A 19,820-nucleotide genomic window follows, 5' to 3' on the forward strand; every position below is an offset into this window, starting at 1 on the left:
ATTTTTTTCCAGCAATATTATATCGATATGCAAAAGCTGTGTATTGGAAATATCGATATGGCAATACATTGTGATATTTTTCCTGTGATTATTAAATCGATATTCAAAAGCCGTGTATCTAACTCTTGAAAGAATTTACAGGCAAACATTTGTGTATTTTCTTTTCGTTTTGTGCAATTCAATCGCCACCCGCTAGTTGGCAGCAGTGTGCAACGGGTTTTGTTTCCACCACTGAAATGTAAATCCCTCCATCGTGGTTCAGATACCTCATGTGAAACATGTTACGTATCAGTTTGGACTATTTATTGAACATTCTTACAATAAATTCAGTAAAAAAATTGCTTGTAATGTCTGACTGAATGTGTGATATATCGTGATATATCACATTGTCTCCCCTGTATCGTGATATGTATCGTATCGCCAGAATTTCAAAAATACACATCCTTGATCGCTACGTATTTGGTGCCCCGTGTGAGGCAGATTTGATGTTGTGACGCGAGGTTCACTAGGATACTAGCTTGTTTCAAGTTAGCCATCATTTGGGAGTGTTTGCTAACCCACAGACAGCACCCATTCAAGGTCTAAGAGAGTGGACATGCTGGGCCTTCCAGGAGTACCAGCAAACCAAACCTAAGCAGACAGAGATGAGTGTTCTGACGTTGTCTTCCAATGACCCTCCATTGCATCTTGAAGGAGCCTACAGTCCCAACGCTCAGGGCACCTATGCACCTCCTCCACTAGCATCCTCTCACAACCAAACATGGGCTGAACCTTACCACCCTCCGCAGGGCAGAGGTCAACCATGGCACCTGGAAGCAAGGGATGAGCCTAATCACTACTTTCCAGAAAAAAGACACCAGGAACAATTCTACCGAGGTAAGTGGTCGCCACCTCAGAGTCGGAGATACAACCAGGGTCCAAGACGTGAGTCAGATTATCGGTTTCAAAACCGACGCCCTTATCAGGAGCAATCCTTTCAGCCAGGGTGTTGATCCCCAACTAACCACAGGTCGTCTTCCCCTCGGGAGAACCCTAAGAACAGGGATACGGACAACAAAACAGATGATATCATGAACATTACGTCAGGTGACTTAGAAATCATCCAGAGGATTCTTGACGCGATTAAAAGGAAAGACATAAATAAGGTGGACGTGCTTTCTGTTTCAACCCGTGCACTTGATCCAATCTTGCAGGAAGCTCCGGCCCCTCAGAGAAAAGATGCGGCCTCAACCGCAGTGACTCCTCCCACTTAGATGGTTGAGGAAATGATTCCTCAAAGTCCAAAAGAAGTGAATACGATCTCAGAGTCTCCACCTCTTATTACCCACCCCTCAGAGGAAGATACCTACAACGCCACCCCAGTGTTGCAGCTGGAGTTAGGTCACCGAGCATCTGAGAAAGTGCAGGAAATGAGTCATGTTGAGCCCCCTGTTCCAAAGTTTCTCTACAACCTCACAGAGGGGTGGGGGGGGGGGGGGGTGGGGGGTGGGGGGTGGGGGCAAGAAACAGTTTGTGCCTTTAACCCTCGAGAATGCGTTAATGGATATTTCAGAATTCACAACACGTAAATTACGCCTTATCATTGTCTCGGGAATAGTCGGCACATTCTGTCAAGAATTCATCCTTTGGGTTAAAATGTGGTGTTAACTTTGAGACTGATTACATGGAGAAGAAAATAAATATTAAATCCAGTGTCCCAGTTCACACAGACACAACTGGGTGGTGCCCTGAGTTATTTAATATAAAATTTTAAACGATGAAGACAAGCTAAGTCCCTACCACATTTGATAAATATAGATGTAAATTCATTTTTATCGCTACACAACACTTTTTTCGTCAGAGCTCTGCTTTTAGGGTAATTAGATTTACCCAAGTTTAAAGTATTATAATGAATACTATTATTGTTGTAATAAAATATGAAATAAGTTTGTGGGGGAGTCTGACATGAGAGGAGCCGAGCCATCCTGTATAAAAACAGCAGAGGTTGATTTGCTGATAGTAATGTCATGATGTCCCCCTCGGCACCGTCCTCCATATTCCTCGTTACCAATAATGTTAGATGGAGCCTCCTTTGCTTTTTACCCCCACCACCACCCCTAGTTTTCTTTCTTGTTACTCTTTTTTCCCCCTCCTCTCTTGTTCTCTCTCCTGCCGTGTCCTTCTCCCCCTCTTTCTTGCTCCCTCTCAGCCCAGATGTGTCTCTGAGCTCACCTCACAAAGATCAGCGTCAGAGAATCAGAGCTTCGTCTGACATGACATGTAGGAGACGGTTGTGAGGAGCGGCAGGGACACACACTCTTGACAGCAGAAGGCAAGGCTCCTCCGCTGCCACTAATGAGACTCCTGACTGCAGTGTCAAACACACTTTGTGTGCATGTGTATGTGTGTGTGTGTGTGTGTGTGTGTGTGTGTGCGTGCGTGCGTGCGTGCGTGCGCGTGTGTGTGTGTGTGTGTGTGTGTGTGTGTGTTGTGCTCATACTTACACACAAAAATGCAAAAGTAATGAACACAAAACAACAAAGAGCACACATAGTTTGAAACAGCACACAGAACTATATATACCATGCAATTGGTATTCATGGATGCTATATATGTGTGTATGAAGAATCCTCTCAGATACGTCACGTCTGCAACTGCAGGAGACCAAACAAAATACTTTTTTATTTATGGAGAGTGCAAAAATAAGCTCCTCTCACAAAAGTTGATCATTTGCATCAGATCTTACAGAATAAGCAGAAGATTTTATCTATTTTGTTATTAAACATTTATTTAACCAAATTTCTTATGTAAGGTTGAGCTGGCCAAGAAAGGTGACAGAACACGTCACAATGGACAAGACAGTAACTAAAACCCTTCAAAATGCAAAAGTGCATAGAGTTAGACTGATCTATGAGGCTGATGTTTACCATTTGCTTTATTATATCAGCATCGATTGATATACTTCCTTATAGTAAAGCCAACTTAAAATCAGTCCGATGCTGCTGAATTTAAATTAAATGTTTATTTAAGTGCCTGAATAACATCTGCATAATAAATGCTCTAAATAGTTACTTTAAACAAAAATTCCTTTTTATAAAATGGTTTTGAATATTTAATAATTGTTAAGTTGACTGTTTGATTAACTTTAGTCAGATGTATGACTTTAACACTGAGCAGTGCACAAAATAAAGATTCAGTTGGATTAATTCAGTGTTCAAAAACTGATTCAGCTTCAGAAATTGTGAGCATAAACGGATGTTATTAGTGACATTTAGAACAGATATCCCATATCTAGATATCAGCCATGAAAAAAACAAAAAACAAACACACACACACACACACACACACACACACACACATATATATATACACACACACATATATATATATATATATATATATATATATATATATATATATATATGGCCATTGACTGACCATTACCTCTACACATCAGAATCAGCAATAGAATAAACCAAAATTGGTCAACTTCCCATCTCCCATCCCCTATAACAAAATAAATAACAATCTTAGCAGGATTTGTTTTTCATATTTTAATCCAGAAAAACTTAGAAAACAATTAGTGTGACCTTATGGCTCAGAGCCCTTCACCAGACTGTGACATCATCCTACAGACGAACAGCGCTGAAGCGACAAAACCAAACTGTCTTTTCAATCCCCCTGACCATGTTGTGCCTGTTAACCCACAGAGTTGCAGCGTTGTTTTGAAGTGGTGGTGGGTGGCACGGCGGCGGTGGGGGAGACGTCCCACAGCGAGACGACGCGGCCTCTCCACTGCCACCATGGCTGAATACTCCTGACAGCGAAGTCAGAACGAGCTGATGGATGGTTGGGATGGGGCACGGTGCAATATGGACACGATTTCATGGCATGATAAATCTCAACAGGGGTGGCTGGCTAAGTGTAATATGAAATCCCTTATCGTGGTGTCTGCTTCATAACCTCGGCTATCTGCTGAGGCTGAATCTGCGTTTGCTGCTTGGGTTTCTGTTCTTTGCTTGAACAATGCTATTGATCACATCTGAAGCAAGAAAGAAGACAACACGTGCAACAATGACTCATATGTTAGTTGTTTTTGAAATGTGATGTGATGAATTATCCAATGAAACATTGTGGCTGTAGCGACTCTCCTCGTTTCCTGGTGATGGCAGCGATAAGCAGCATTATTGGGCGAGGTTTTGTGCAGAAGCTGGCTTTTGTTTGTGCAAAACAAGCTCAAATTAAACCTGCATTCAAAATAAACCACAACTTATCTCAAATTCAGTTCTCTTAAAGTTTAAATAAAGGAGTATTCTTTTTGCTTAAAATAAAAATGAATTGAGTCAGCTCCTTTCCCGTCGACGAGCGTAATCCGGTAGGTTAATTGACTTTATCAGGGCAATGAGAACAGATGAGCTGCCACTACAGCATGCAATAAGAATCCCTCTGAAAATGGTGAAATTGGGAAATAAGCTATACCTCCTTTTAAAAATATATCCTAATATACAACTACAGTTTCATATCACATTGCTGGAGAAATAAGGCACTTTCTCCCAGGAGATGAGAAAAGAATTGAATTTTTCCTTATCGGTCATCTATTTTTCCACAGAATGCTATTACTTGCTGCCTGCCGTTGCTAAGCAACAGGAAATATTAATAGGACCTTTTATTAGCTAGGCTTTACCAGTGGAGTACTAAAATGAGAAAGTGGAAAACATGAATGTGTTACATAAATCTTTGAACCTTTCAGGAGCTGCTCAAGTCTCTGTTTGCCCAGTGATTTGTAGCTTCGATGGTTCATTTATGGGAGGGGGTGTGAAATACCCAAAAATGGAACATTAGAGACTATTTTAAAATAAACAATCAGGAAAAAAAAGATTTTAAGAAACCATTGAACAAGCAAAAAGGGATTTTTGTTCCAGTAGAAGCTCTGATCACTCACAATCATCTCCGCCTGAATCAACACTGGAATAAGTAATACAAGTCCCGTTCTATCAGTGGGCTTGTTGAACTGTGGTGAGAAGCGACAGACGTTCCATCATTTTCCGCAGACGCTCTAGTCCCTTTTAAAAACGACTGAAAATGAAGGTCTTTCAGAGGGGAAATGGGTTTTCTTCATCTGAATAAAGAATACAGTGTAAGCCTCAAAGAGCAGAGGGTTTGTCAACGCCAAGTAAGACCATTTTCAAGTTCATATTGGAAAACTGTAAACACATTTGATAGCAGGACACTTGAAAAGTCATTTAAAAACACAAGCAGAGTAAAAAAAAATAGTCCAACTTTAAATTTAAGACTTTTAAAGGAAAATAAAATAAACGCTTCATCTGAAAATGCATCTTCTTTTGTTCCAGGTTTTCACAAAAGCCAGCAGGTGTACAGTCTGAGATAATCCATTTTCTGGGACCCTCCATCAGCGAGAGGGAACACATTAAAACACACCTCTACTCTCTTATCATTTATTCATCCTAGCTTGTCTGTGACAAGTTCAGTTGACATAGCAGCTCATATTTCATTCACACAGGCTCCGGGAGCCCGAGCACCTGCCAGCAGCGCTTAATACCTCGTGAGGCAAAAACAAAAGCAAGAGAGGAAAACATGGGGCTTGCATCCAATTTAACGTGACAATCTGGGCGGGATTAATCCTTGATAATTAACCTGTAACAACTGAGGATGAAGAACTTGTGGTGAAAGTCTCAGTGCAATGTTGCAACAAAAGAAATAAGAAAATCTGGATGAGAGTAACAAATATAAAAAAAAAGACCGGCCCGTATTCTGATTTATGTTTTATAAACTGGAACGAAAACAGCGATGGAGCTACGGTTGCTCGTGCACGTTGCTCTGCACGTGCACTGCTTTTATGCATAACATTTCCAAGCTGATTATACATTTATCATCTGTTACATATTCAAAACCTCGCACTTAGCCGCTCTGATGACGGCTTTTGCTGAATGAACCATTGAAGAACAGGAAAAAAACTAATCAAAGATCATTTATTCTGGTTGCGTGGATGTGAGGAGCATTTTTAAACATCCTATAGAGCTTTTGTATTTAGACGTATGTCAGAGGCAGCACAGCTGTGTGGTTCATAGACATTTTTTTATTTTTTTCAGCCAGTAATTAAACATTTCTGCTTTCAGCAATTTCAGGTGGAAGTGAAGGTGGAACCGGCTACAATGAGGCCACTTTGCTCACAAGTCCAGAAATGATTCACCAGTGGCAACAGAGATGTGGATCTTTCTGGGCTGCGTTGATAAGATCAATGCAACCTGAGCAAGGCTATTACATTTCTAATGTGTTTTGGAACTTGTAGATGTTACGACAGTAGGGGCATTAACAGAGAGGGGCAGAGGGAGGCCCTGCCAAGTGCAGCCGAGCGTCAGAGATCAGGTTCGTCCAGGAGTGGTTTCAGAACATAACACAATAACTATAAGGGATAAAAATACTTGAAACATAGTTTGTGTGTCTTTTGTGTTTTCAAAGAAAAAGAAAATCTTTACAACCTGGTTTCAGAGTCAATTCTACTTCAAAGAGATTCATCGTATTAAAACTGTCACATAAATTATTTTAAAATAACTAAATTTAAATTATTTATAAAACCCTTTTTTGTTCAAACCCTTTTGTTTTTGTTTACAATATTTTACTTCTTCGTTTCAGAGAAATAATTAGATGAATTGCAATGAACTGAATTGATTCCAATGCTCCTATTTATTAACGGATCAGTCCAAAAAACAGTCTCCTATTTTTAGAGCGTTGGTCCAAGCAAAGATACCAGAAGCCTGGGGTGGTTCTAGGGGGTTCCAGAATGGGCGAGTGGGTTAGGGTAAGGGTTCTTATTTCCTGATATTTGGACATTTCACCTCGAATTGGATAATGCAATATGACTTTCCACAAATAACACAAGCTTGGAGGAGCTTCTGCCATGTGGTGGAGTAGCTAATGCTACAGGTTAGCTTCTACTAGCCGAGACATTCGCTGCTTTTTCCTGGATGCTAAACAAACAACAGCCTTCCCCTTCATGAGTCAAGATGGGTGAGTCCTTGAATGTTAAGTGACAGTGTGACGTAGATCTGTCAGGATTTTCAAACGGTTTCTATTTTCTATCAGAAGCTAATGTAGTAGATAGGTGTAGCAGATTGTTTCCTGTGTTCCACACCTTTAAAAACTATTGTGCTGTTATTATTTTGTAGTAACTACTTGATAAAATGTAATTCCTTTAAGGAAGGGTTTGTTGTGTTTTCTTACAAATGTGCCTGCCCCCCTCCCCTGCCAGAAGCCACCTACCACTCAGTGGGTTTCCATACACCTTGGGATTATTAAGAAGTAGCTATAAAGACTTTTTTGAAAACAAATTAATCAATCTGTTAACCATGTCTTTGCAAGTCACTTGGAGTAAAAATGCTGTATAATTCCTGTCAGGACGGGCTATATTTGGTCTTTTGTATAAAAAAATGGGAATTATTGGGAATTTTGGCAGACAAAATAACAAAACCGCATATTAATTGAGTTCCTGCAAAAAATTGCAAAAAAATAGTCCAAAAGTGACCAAAAAGCTTAAAAATACTTTTATGAGGTGTAGATCAATGTAACTTAAAACCATGTCTACAAAAGTACAAGGATTCTGTCTTATTTGTTGCAAAACTACAGAGAAATAAAAGACATCTTGAGTTGTTTTCCAGAATTGTATTTGGGATTTGATAAGTGAGTGTAAATCTTGGTCATTAAGGACTATACCCACAATGCATTGTTGAATCCATTTACAAATGTATTTTTAAACACCATTAAGTCTAGTGGTTCACCTAAGCACAACAAACCCAACACCCTTCATCTATTCTGTCTAACAGCTTCGTGACTGTGATCAACTACCGCCGTGATGGTGCTTTGTCTAAAGCCTTGTTGTTATATAATCAGCCTATTTATTATGAGTTTACATTGTTGCACCTGCATTGGAGTACTTTCAAATGCCCTCATGTTTCAAAATCAAACGGGTCCACATCAAAAACCAGAAGCTTTTGTTGCGATACAATAACCTTAATTCACTCAACTGAATTATCTCTAAAATATCTAATAATGAAATCCAGGAGGTACAGAAAACTGGAGGTATATGCTCATTTTGAATATGAGTTACCTTTTTCTCCTTGCTTTCCTCACTACGACCCCCCCCCCCCCCCGCCACACACACACACACACACACCCTCAACCTCTCCTCCCTTCATCTAACTCTATTGCACTCTTTTCACTGCCCAGCTCACGTATTGAATCTGCTTGATGAAAACAGATCTCACTGCAGCACCACAATAGAATGGCTGATGCAGGAAAGATGAACCCTAATGGATTTTTTTTTTCAATGTGCTCAAGATTGAATATAAGGCCTGACCTCCAGATGTAGTGGATCCATTTCAACAGCAGATATTGTTTATAGTGAAGACACAGAAATATGTATACACACTCGGACACACACACACACACACACACACACACACACACACACACAAACACACACACGAATAACAACGTCAACATGGACGGTTGATATTTTGGTATGGTGCAAGTTTTAGCTACAAAATAATAAAAGAAATAAAAAAAGAGCCAGAAATTTGAATTAACCCTCATTATTTATCCGCCCGTGTCAAGTGAGGAATTCATAACGATACCATCTCATGTTTGAACTGCAGAGTTTGCTTAATTACTCTGCTCAACAGACTGTGTCAAGGTGAGGCACCGATTTAATAGACACTCGGCTCTCGGCACAAATGAAACTCTGCTACGGTTTGCTAGTTTTGCCAGGCAGACTATTTGATTTAGAATGAGTTCGCTTTATTTGCAGCTTTTTCGAGTGAACTTGAATCAAAGCACTGAAAAGATCTCCAAGCTCCTTTCAGAAAGTTATATGGATTTAAAATGTTTGATTTAAAGTATAATTTGCAAACAATCACAAATCACTCAGTTGAAACTCTTCATTTTAACTATGTGTTTGAATTATGTCAACCTATATAATCATCCTTTACCCATTTTGTCCATAAGTAAAGAGCACACCAACCTCTAGGCAATTTAAAATGTTTCTATTTTCTAAAGGTGTATTTTCACCCATTTTAAACCTTTTTTCTGTGTAAAAATGATACACTGTTAGTATTTTACCTTCCCAAATGGCAGAAATAAGCATTAAAATTCTACAGGATGGAAATGCTAGTATAAAGCAACAAAAAACTAAATATGTTTCTGATATGTTTAAAAATTTAAGTAGTTTCATGTGAACATTTTTTTATAAATCTCCATGTATTTCCATTAAATTCAACAGAAAGTAAAATAAAATCCTGCTAAACTTCAATCCTGGATGCACGGGAAGTGCTTCATTTGGTTGTTCCTGACAGTCACACTGATGTGTAATAACTTTATATTATAAAATTGATGAAGATGTAAAGATTTATGAAGTAAAACTGAACAAAAATATTGGAGATTGGACCTGATTTAAGCCCCTCGGCGATATAAAAGCTATCCCTCCAAACAGACGAGTCTCAGAAATCTATCTACAATGGGTACACTAGTAATTATTTATAACATTCATACAGAAGCACATACAGGTTAAGCATCCCCTTAATTGAAACAACATAACTTTTACATTATCACTATCTAAAAAGAATGCCCTTTAAATGAGCCGAGGGTATCGGAGCAGCTCTCTCCAGCAGCATTTTCAGTAAATGTGTTTTAAATATAAGTGCGATATGTTTGCGTGAGCTGAACATTTAGAATCTCATGCATTTTTATGATTCAGCCTGCCGCATTCGAGCTATTAAAACAGCAGCGTGGCTCTTTGGAGCAGAAACAAACACACTGAGCACAGAGTGAAGGACTGGCCAATCAACCACTGTCGCAGCAGTAAAGGTCATGACCAAAATGTGAAATGAATATGAAGATAAATGACAGGAGAATCCAATACCCTGAGGGAATATTCCTGCATTATATACATAGCATAGCATGTTTATGTTCCAGATCTTTATCGAGACATATTTTGACTGCGCACTGAATATTGTATTGCTCCTTTTCTCTGTGTCTGTGAGGAGTATTATACATCATAATGTACCTTGATATTCATGTATCTATTTATATATAGCAGATAAGTTTATCTTTTTAAATAAATGTGCAAAACACCATTGCATCTTTACGTTTTTACATACCTATTTACAGTCAATTGAAATTTAAAGGGGACATATTACACAAACCTCAGCTTTTCCATCCTTTTGTGCTTCCAAGTGGGTCTCTACAGCTTTTACATACACTCCAAATATGAAAAACATCTGTCTATCTGTTTTATGTCTATGTTTGATTTTAGGAACTATGTACCTTAAGCAAGCACTTTTTAAAAGTCCCCATTTGTGATTTCACAAACAGAAAATTAGAATAGAACCATCTCTCAGGTGCAAGAGAGAGCTGCTGCTGGATGACTTGTGGCTCTACTCCAAGTCCTGCCCATATATCAGAGCTGCTCAGCCTATAGCAGCCTGAGGGGGGGGTGAGTGGGCATGGCCAGCTCCAGCTTGTTTTCTTAAAGATGGGGTTTAATTTTTTAATCAATACATTTGCAATGATATGTAGTAGGAATGAATGTCTTGTAAGTTGTACTGTGGGGGTGGGAAGCATCGGTGCACTTGTTTCAGAATCTAGACGAGAGCCACATCGGAGCTGATCAGACGGCAGGTTTTGGAGGTTTTTTTTTTTTTTCCTGATATTTGGACATCTTGCCTTGGATCGGATAACAGCAACATGCCACTACCACTGACTCTGTTTCCTGTGCATTATTGATGTTTTTTCTCCACAAATAACACAGGTCTGGAGGAGTTCTGCCATGTGGTAACATTTAGCTTCTACTAGCTGAGACGCTCTCTGCTGTTTGCTGGATGCTAAACCAACAGCAGCCTTCCCCCTCATGAGTAAAGATGGGTGAGTTCATTTTGTTAAGTGATCTGTCAGGATTTTCACAGCTTATTTTCTATCAGAAGCTAATGCAGGAGATAGATGTAGGAGACTATTTTCACGTTAAGCTTGCATGAAAATCTCAGAGTGACTGTATATAGTCAGAAATAACCATTAAAAATGTTTTTTTAGTGTTCCACACCTTTAAAGTGGCATAGTTGTGAAACAACTCATTCAGGAAGGTACTGAAATGACAAGAATAAAACTGCTGAAATCACTTTATGTCAGAGGGATTTAGTACAAAGAACTTCATAAACATGTTTTGTAGCGACCCAAGAACTATTTTAACTTAAAAAGAAAGTCATAATATGTCCCCTTTAAAGCTATAAAACCTCATACAGTTTAATGAAAAGCCCTTTGGAGTCTTCTGGTTCTGAAAGGCCCTATACAAGTGTGTGTCATTTATTATTATCATTTATAAAAGACCAAATAAGTGTATCTCCCGATCCCTCCTACCCTCACTCGTGAACAAGACCCCGAGATACTTAAACTCGGGAAGAGGGAGCTGAGCCAGAAAGCCAGGCTCTCGATTTACCGGTCGATCTACGTCCCAATCCTCACCTATGGTCATGAGCTTTGGGTAATGACCGAAAGAACGAGATCGCGGATACAAGCGGCCGAAATGAGTTTCCTCCGTAGGGTGGCCGGGCTCAGCCTTAGAGATAGGGTGAGGAGCTCGGACATTCGGGAGGGACTCGGAGTAGAACCGCTGCTCCTCCGGATCGAAAGGAGCCAGTTGAGGTGGTTTGGGCATCTGGTCAGGATGCCTCCTGGACGCCTCCCCGGGGAGGTGTTTCGGGCATGTCCTGCCGGCAGAAGGCCCCCGGGTCGACCCAGGACACGTTGGAGAAGTTACATCTCCAATCTGGTCCGGGAACGCCTTGGGGTCCTGCCGGAGGAGCTGGTGGACAAGGCCGGGGAGAGGACGGCCTGGAGCTCCCTAGTTGGGATGCTGCCCCCGCGACCCGGACCCGGATAAGCGGAGGAAGACGACGACGACAACGACAAATAAGTGTATTTATGCAAGCACTGTTTTCCTTATGTAAAGTTTTTGTATTTTAGCTTTGCTGCAATCATTTAAAAAGCATCAATCACTTCCTGTTTCAAAGAGATGAATTTAGATTTGACATGGTCTCATTTTCTCTAATAAAAAACACTGCTTAGTACATTATTGCTGCATTTGGAAGAAAAAAATCCTAAGTAAATTAAACTCAAAGCTCATCTGAATTTTAAATGAAAGTGCATTTTTAGGGCTGCAGCTGCAAAATACAAGCATTAAAGCCTATATGTAGATTTTAAATGTACACGTCGCCTTTAGGTTGTTCTAATGAAAGCCTGCGTCTTTCTGCGGTTCTCATGGAAGCAATTATGGTTTGGAAATGCTAATTTATAGAGGTTTTGTGTGTGTGTGTGTGTGTGTGTGTGAAGGTGTGAAGCTGAAGGAGCAATCAGCATGTATTCATGTTTGAAGGCCTGACAGATTGACCGATGCATGCTGTCGAGGCAGATATGATGCTGATGAATTTCCCCACAGCTGACACGGCAACAGCTGAACGATCTTTTGTTCCCCCACTTAGCCTCAACATACCTCTTTTTGTAAATTACATTTAGTTTAGTTAGAAATCAGCTGTTTGATGATTAATTTGGGTCGGTTTGGCACAACTGAACACACAAGTGTTGAAGTGAAAATGTTATTTCTGCTAAATTTTTCCTGGTTTTGTTTTCATCAGAAAGTTTCCAATTGAAGAAAGCATGAAATATTTTCCCCCGATTGCTGTCAAGACCCTTGATGGGACACACCAGTCCAGGCAGGTTCTACTCACCGAGGGCATCTGGCCGGAGACGAGGTGGCCGTCCTGTGCCAACATGTTGGACATCATGAGTGTGGGCAGCTCGGGGTAGGAATACGGGTTGATGAGACCATTGTGTGGCAGCGAGTGACAGAGGTAGCCCGTGGAGTCGTGCTCCATCAGGTGAAGAAGAGGTGGCTCGGGGTGGTTGGGTGGAGTGATTGGGGGGATCTCATAGTCTTCATCTCCGGTTCCATTTCCGCTGGAGGTGCCGCCACCTCCACCTCCTCCTCCGCCGCTGCCTGTTTGACCTCCGTAGCTCTAAGATGCAGAAGAAAAATTTAGAAAAGAGAACTAATTAAATTTTAAAAATCGAACTGCAGCTGATTAAATGTTAACTTACAACTCTTTGTACACAAACAAGAACATTTTTCATGTTATTGAGAGAAAGAGCAAAACGTTTGTTGAAAAAGCCCTAAAAGGTAAATACCAGGGGATGTTCGATACTGTTTTCTTAATGATATCTGATATATCAGAATAGTGTCTTAATTTCTGATACCAACACAAATCCTGTATTAATAAATGACCTGATTCATTTTGTCATTCACCCATTCACACACATTCACACCCTGGTGAGGATGAGCCACGATGTAGCCACAGCTGCCCTGACAGAAGAGAAGCTGTCATACACCGGCGGGCAATGTAGGTGAAGCAGCTTGCCCAAGGACGCAACAACCCTGACAGACTGACCGCTGATCAAACCTGCAACCTTCCAATTACTCACTTCGATCATGCATAAACTTTCAACATTATCTTTGGAAAACATTAAAATGGCATCAGTTAAAATTAGGCCAGTTGTACCACACAAACAAAAACTAGATCAGTCAAATTCGGATAATTTGAGAAAGAGTTTGATGAATAAAATGTGCATGGTCTGTAAAAGTTGTGTCATTAAGAGCAAAAATCATTAATGATTATTTCCAATATCATATTTCAATGCAACACATCCTCACTCCCAGCAAGTCAAAAACAAACGCTTGGTCAGCCACCCTCCACGTTGCCAAAAGTGCCCTTTTTCGTTACTTATGTGCGAAAAGGGTTTTTTTCCCTTATTTGACTGCAGATCCCAATGCAGCGTAAAACTGACGTGATGGGATGTCCGCTACCGTTGCATCCCATGCAGCATTACTGACGCGATGGGATGTCTGCAGCCAGGGCACCAAACAAGCTCATTGTACCTCACCTTAACCTTATCCTCTTATTTAACCTTCCCCTCACCCCTATCCTAACCTTAACCATCTTGCTAGCGAACACGTTAGTGATGTGTCGATCGGTGGAAGTTAAAAGTAGAGGGTATTTGTAACCTCCCCCTCGCCAGATGGTATGTTCTATCGTTCCCCTTGGGCGGCAAATACGAAAATTCAGTCAGAATGCAGGGGAAACAAACGCTTGATCACAGTGAGAGTAACGTTTTAGGTAGCAAGAGGGTTAAGGTTAGGATGAGGGAGAGGGGAAGGTTATAAATAGTGAAACGTTAAGGTTTAGGTGCGGTTAAATGAGCTGGTTCGGTGCCGCATCAGCGGATATCTAATCACATCAGTTTTACGCTGCATTGGGATCAGCAGTTACAAAAGGGAAAAACCCCTTTTTGCACATAAGTAACGAAAAAGTGCACTTTTGGCGTCTGGGGTCTGACGTGGAGGGTGGCTGACCAAGCATTTGTTTTTGACGTGCTGGGAGTGAGAATGTGTTGTTCAATATCAATATTGACCAAATAACACTGGACATCCCTGCCAAATGCCTTTGAATCATTTGCACACCGTGCAAAAGATGTCCCAAAAACTGTGTTGCACATCTGTATGAACATCAAACAAACTAATCATGAATGAAACATATTTAAGTAAAAAAGAAAATGCAACCAAAGCCCAAAAGGGATATCATTTTATTTATTTTTTGTTAACAGGAGAAAAAGTTGCACAGATGTGGAACGAGCACTGGAAACATGTGCAAGTTTGCAAAAATAAAAATGAGAATATAAAAGAGCACCAATTAATGAGACAAATCCAACAATTTGATTGAAAGAAGCCGTAATATTATAATCAAGGCAATAACATGTTGGGTTCATTTACATGTTTGTCATATCTGTGATCGAAACAAAAATAATGATGTCATGATGGTATTGATAATGCAACCACAGAACAGAAAAACTCATTTTTGAAGGTTAAATGTTTTCAACATAACTTTCTGGTAAATTGGAATGGTAATGACACCAACTAATGCTCATATTTCTGCTGAGGGGAAGGAGTTTTAAAACGTTCCAAAACAAGCTGTACAAGCTTAGCAAAAACTGATTACAAGGACAGCTAGTAAACATGAGACTGGGTTGGCAAAGAAATGAAATATTCCAACTATTTTTATTTAACTAAAATAAAAACATTTCTACAACTGTTAAAATTCCCTAGATTTCTGGTTTGAACACCAAAAGTCCAAATTTGGAACCAAACCCGGAGCTCGGACATCGGTAATAAAGATGACCAACGTTTCTAACGTGTGTGTGTTGCTGCTCAAACATACTAAGTCCAATCAGATCAGAGTTCTGCACAAAGCAAGAAGAAAAGAAAAATAGCGGGGAAATTCAATGGGGAATGAAAAGCAATTTTGTCTGAGACGATCCAGCTTGACTCCCATTGTAATGACTGAGTCAAATTAATCATCACAAATAATATTCTGGTGTCAGCCATTCAAGGGTTTTTTAATAGAATTTTTATGATTCATGTCTGACAGTATACATCAAACAGTCAGTTCTGCAACATTTCTGAAATCAATTCAATATCATCTTTGTGTAGGCTGTCATCCTCGGCAGCAGAGTGGTCATTTATCTCTCAAACAGATACTTTTAGAAAATAAGGGCCGCGGAGAGATGGAGGAAAGGAGAAAAGGATATGGGTGCTTTTTTTTCTCTCCTTTCTCTTAACCTTGTTTCTGTAAAAAATGTGGGCTCGAAGGGTGGTTTTGGTCTTTTTTTAATCTTGGGCAAATGAATTCCAGATCTGTTAAGCTGTAAAAAGAAGAGGCTGACTTTTGTTTGACAAATACAATTTTCAGCTGCTTGGAATTAAAAACACAAGATTGTCTTACGGCAAACAAACCTCAGTCAACAGCAGAAATAATTACTGCCACAGATTTCATTTAGTCCTGTTTGTGTTTGTTCAACATGAAATAAAAGCTGCTTAAAGTCCCTCCATAGATAGATAGATAGATAGATAGATAGATAGATAGATGATAGATAGATAGATAGATAGATAGATAGATAGATAGATAGATAGATAGATAGATAGATAGATAGATAGATAGATAGATAGATAGATAGATAGATAGATAGATAGATAGATAGATAGATAGATAGATAGATAGATAGATCGATAGATAGATAGATAGATGATAGATAGATAGATGATAGATAGATAGATAGATAGATAGATAGATAGATAGATAGATAGATAGATAGATAGATAGATAGATAGATAGATAGATAGATAGATAGATAGATAGATAGGCGTCATTTTAACCGGGGACGCCGGGGACATGTCCCCGGCAAAATTTGTAATTGGCAGCTGTGTCTCCCCCCCCCCCCCCCCCCCTCCACTTTCAAAAAAGCCTGCTGATGAGGATTTTTGTTTTACCAGCTCAGATCTTATACCAGGGGTCGGCAACCTGTTCCCATCAAAGAGCCATTATTACCCATTTCCCACAGTAATGAAAACACTGGGAGCCGCAACAGCGCAGCGTTGTGGGCGGGGCCTACCCTCAGACAGCATGAGAGCTGCTCACAACAGGTGACAGCAGCCGGTACCATGGGCGTCGCACCCGTGGGGGATTCAACACCCACACTTTTCCAGCTGTTTTGCTCACCTCCACACCAGTCTGGTTTCTTTAGGTCACACTCACTCTGTTTGCCTCATCTCCTTCTTCACCTCCCGCTTCTGACAGCCGATGTCGGGTTCAAGGAGAGCAGGAGAGGGAGGGACGGAAGAGCTCGACTGAATTCATAATTTTACATCTTGACATTAGCTGTACAAAGTCTGAGTTTGATCAAGTGAAGAACACCAATCTGCAGAGGTTTATAACAGGCGCAGCGCCAGGTTTTCATTTTTGGGTGGGCCACGGTAATTTTGGATGGACCTTAATAAGCAGAGACAAGTGAAGCAGGCAGGTCGCGCTAGAAAATTTAGTTTAAAAAGACGTCATAAATGTGTTCCCCCGTCATTTTTATTTCTAAAATATGAAGTAAAAACTCATAATTTAATTTTCATTCATTTGTCATTAATATGTAGTCTACACCCGTGCGTTAAGTGGACCATCTTATAAAAGCAAAGCATCCGGCCCACCTCTCCAAATGCGTAAAATGTGCATCACAGCCACTAGGCGCACCGCGCGCACCGTCAGCTGTCAGCCCAGACAAGAGCAGAGCAACTAGAGAAAGAATAGAGGATAATTGTGTCTGGATGTGGATGGAGATTACATTTTACAGCAGCCTGATCATCATTTAAATACGTAAACCATCACATGTCTTCTAGTCCATGCTATCAGCATTATTTTATCTGGTGTGTGAGTGTGTGTGTGTGTGTGTGTGTGTGTGTGTGTTTTCCACTTCAAACACTGGTCTAACCAACCAGACCAGCGTGTCCAGTAACATATTAATGTTACAATTAAACAGTTTCACTTCATGTAGGCTAGGAACATTTCACCTGCCGTAGCCCGACCGCTTCTGCTCCACATGAACTTTGTGCATGACCAAATGTCTCTACAGGAGCTTTCTGAGCTGCCTCAGACTGGATGCGTCATGCGTCTCCATACTGGAGACGGGAACAAGCGCTATTCAGCCAAACTTTCATAATTTCATAAAAATAACATTTTCCAAGTGACAGATCCCTCAGAGAGACCGGGTTTCCAGACCGCTTCAGTGGGAGGAAATCATCCAACATCCTTGAGTTTATCCGTCAAAATAAACAGTCAAATGGAAATATCTGTAACCTGTCATTTAACTGTTTTGCCTTCTTGTGAAGATTGTTGCAAAGAGAAACAACTAAACTTGATTAACCCCAGAGCCACGCGCACTGCGCTGTACTGACTGTAAATGAGGGGAAAACGATTTAATGGGATCTTTTTCTTTTCAACATGGTTTAATGTAAAGTTTCATTCAGTACAAACTTTAGTTGCACCAATCTAACGAGACAGAGTCTGGATTTGTATTCTGAACAGTTTAAACATGTTTAAAACGGAGACACGCGTGACACGTCTAAAATTCGCACCTGCTCCGCTATTATGGAAATTAAAATAACAAGATGAACATGAAATTATTTTAGGCACAGACAACATCCCCCACACTTTTGAAAAGCTTGCAACGCGCCTGGTCGCTCGTGTACGTCAAAGTTGTCTTTCATAAAAAGATAATCAATAAAACGATTAAATAAAGTGGATCCAGAAGCTGTAGCCCGTCTCTGCCTACAATATTCACACTGTTGGTGGTTTTACTGAGCAGGTGCCACTTTTGTCATACGTTTCTTTTTAAAACATGTTTAGACTGTTCAGAATACAAATCCAGGCTCTGTCACGTTTGATTGTTGTAATTAAACTTTGTAGGTGGGGAAGGTCGGAAAGCAGCTCAGAAGCGCATGATTACGCACAAGCGTGACGCGTCAACCCGGTCTCACAGACCGGGTTGGACCTGTTCAGGTTTACGCAGACAATCTTAACATTTAGAATTGGCATACAGATGTAAAATTAATGCAGTAAAATATAAAGCATTTTATTTAAATATCCATTCATTATTTTACAAGCACAGAGAGAGCATCAGATGGATGGAGGAGCCGCATGCGGCTCCAGAGCCGCGGGTTGCCGCCCCCTGTGCTAGCCTACTTTATTGTCCCCAGCAATTTTTAAGCCCCACTCAAGTGTATGGTTATTGTCCCCAGCAATTCTGAAAACAAACTGATGCCCTTGGATAGATAGATAGATAGATAGATAGATAGATAGATAGATAGATAGATAGATAGATAGATAGATAGATAGATAGATAGATAGATAGATAGATAGATAGATAGATAGATAGATAGATAGATAGATAGATAGATAGATAGATAGATAGATAGATAGATAGATAGATAGATAGATAGATAGATAGATAGATAGATAGATAGATAGATGATAGATAGATAGATAGATAGATAGATAGATGATAGATAGATAGATAGATAGATAGATAGATAGATAGATAGATAGATAGATAGATAGATAGATAGATAGATAGATAGATAGATAGATAGATAGATAGATAGATAGATAGATAGATAGATAGATAGATCCCCAACAACCAGGACAGAGGAGTGCTAATCCATTTGATGTACTTTGTCCTAACATAGCCTGCCAGCAAGTTGATATTCATTCTGGACTGTCTTTTGAAGACAGATGTTTTTGTAAGCCTTTGGGGACGCTGGTATTGTGTGGCCTAATTGAGAAGAAAACATTTCCGGAGATTCAAATCCCCTCATAATTGTTGGAAGGAAACGAAACTGTCTGCTCTAAACATTGGTCGCTTTTAGCCACTGCACACTCCGTTTGTGAACAAGGCCCTACATAATCTAAAGGATGTCACGTTGAGTAATCACCGAACATCAATCTGCTGTTTTCTCTTACTTTATCAATAAACACTTAAACTACAGAAACATTTTTCCCCGGCCCCCTTCCCATTGCTCGGGATTGTGCAGAGGGGACAAAGACTGGGGATATGTCATGTGTTAGATTGTGGTGACAGCTCATCCAGCGCCCTTGATGATAAAATGTAAATACCAAGGACATTCCCAGTTGGATTATGGCAAGATAAATTATTCATATGCCACGGTTCAGGATGAAATAGCAAGTATAGAATCACATGTACACTCTGGTGAATGTATGCTCTTTTAAAAGTAAAATGCTAACAAACATAGGCATTAAATTAGATAGATGTCATAGACCTGGTCCTTTCCATGGTTTTATGTTTAATGGTCAACTCTGCTCTCCTTCAAAGCGCTTTTGATTTTATTA

General features: G+C 40.1%; 1 protein-coding gene across 2 annotated transcripts in view; it reads right to left on the reverse strand.

Moving 5' to 3' along the window:
• The window catches only part of tox2 (TOX high mobility group box family member 2), a 140,262-nt gene that overhangs the window by 33,819 nt on the left and 86,623 nt on the right, over positions 1–19,820 (reverse strand). For both annotated transcript variants that reach the window (XM_015959198.3, XM_015959200.3), the window contains exon 4: positions 12,771–13,058. In XM_015959198.3, coding sequence (XP_015814684.3) covers positions 12,771–13,058 — 288 coding nt within the window. The remainder of the gene's footprint in view (positions 1–12,770; positions 13,059–19,820) is intronic.

The sequence above is a fragment of the Nothobranchius furzeri genome, chromosome 3 (assembly GCF_043380555.1).
Source record: "Nothobranchius furzeri strain GRZ-AD chromosome 3, NfurGRZ-RIMD1, whole genome shotgun sequence".
In the NCBI taxonomy this organism is placed as follows: domain Eukaryota; kingdom Metazoa; phylum Chordata; class Actinopteri; order Cyprinodontiformes; family Nothobranchiidae; genus Nothobranchius; species Nothobranchius furzeri.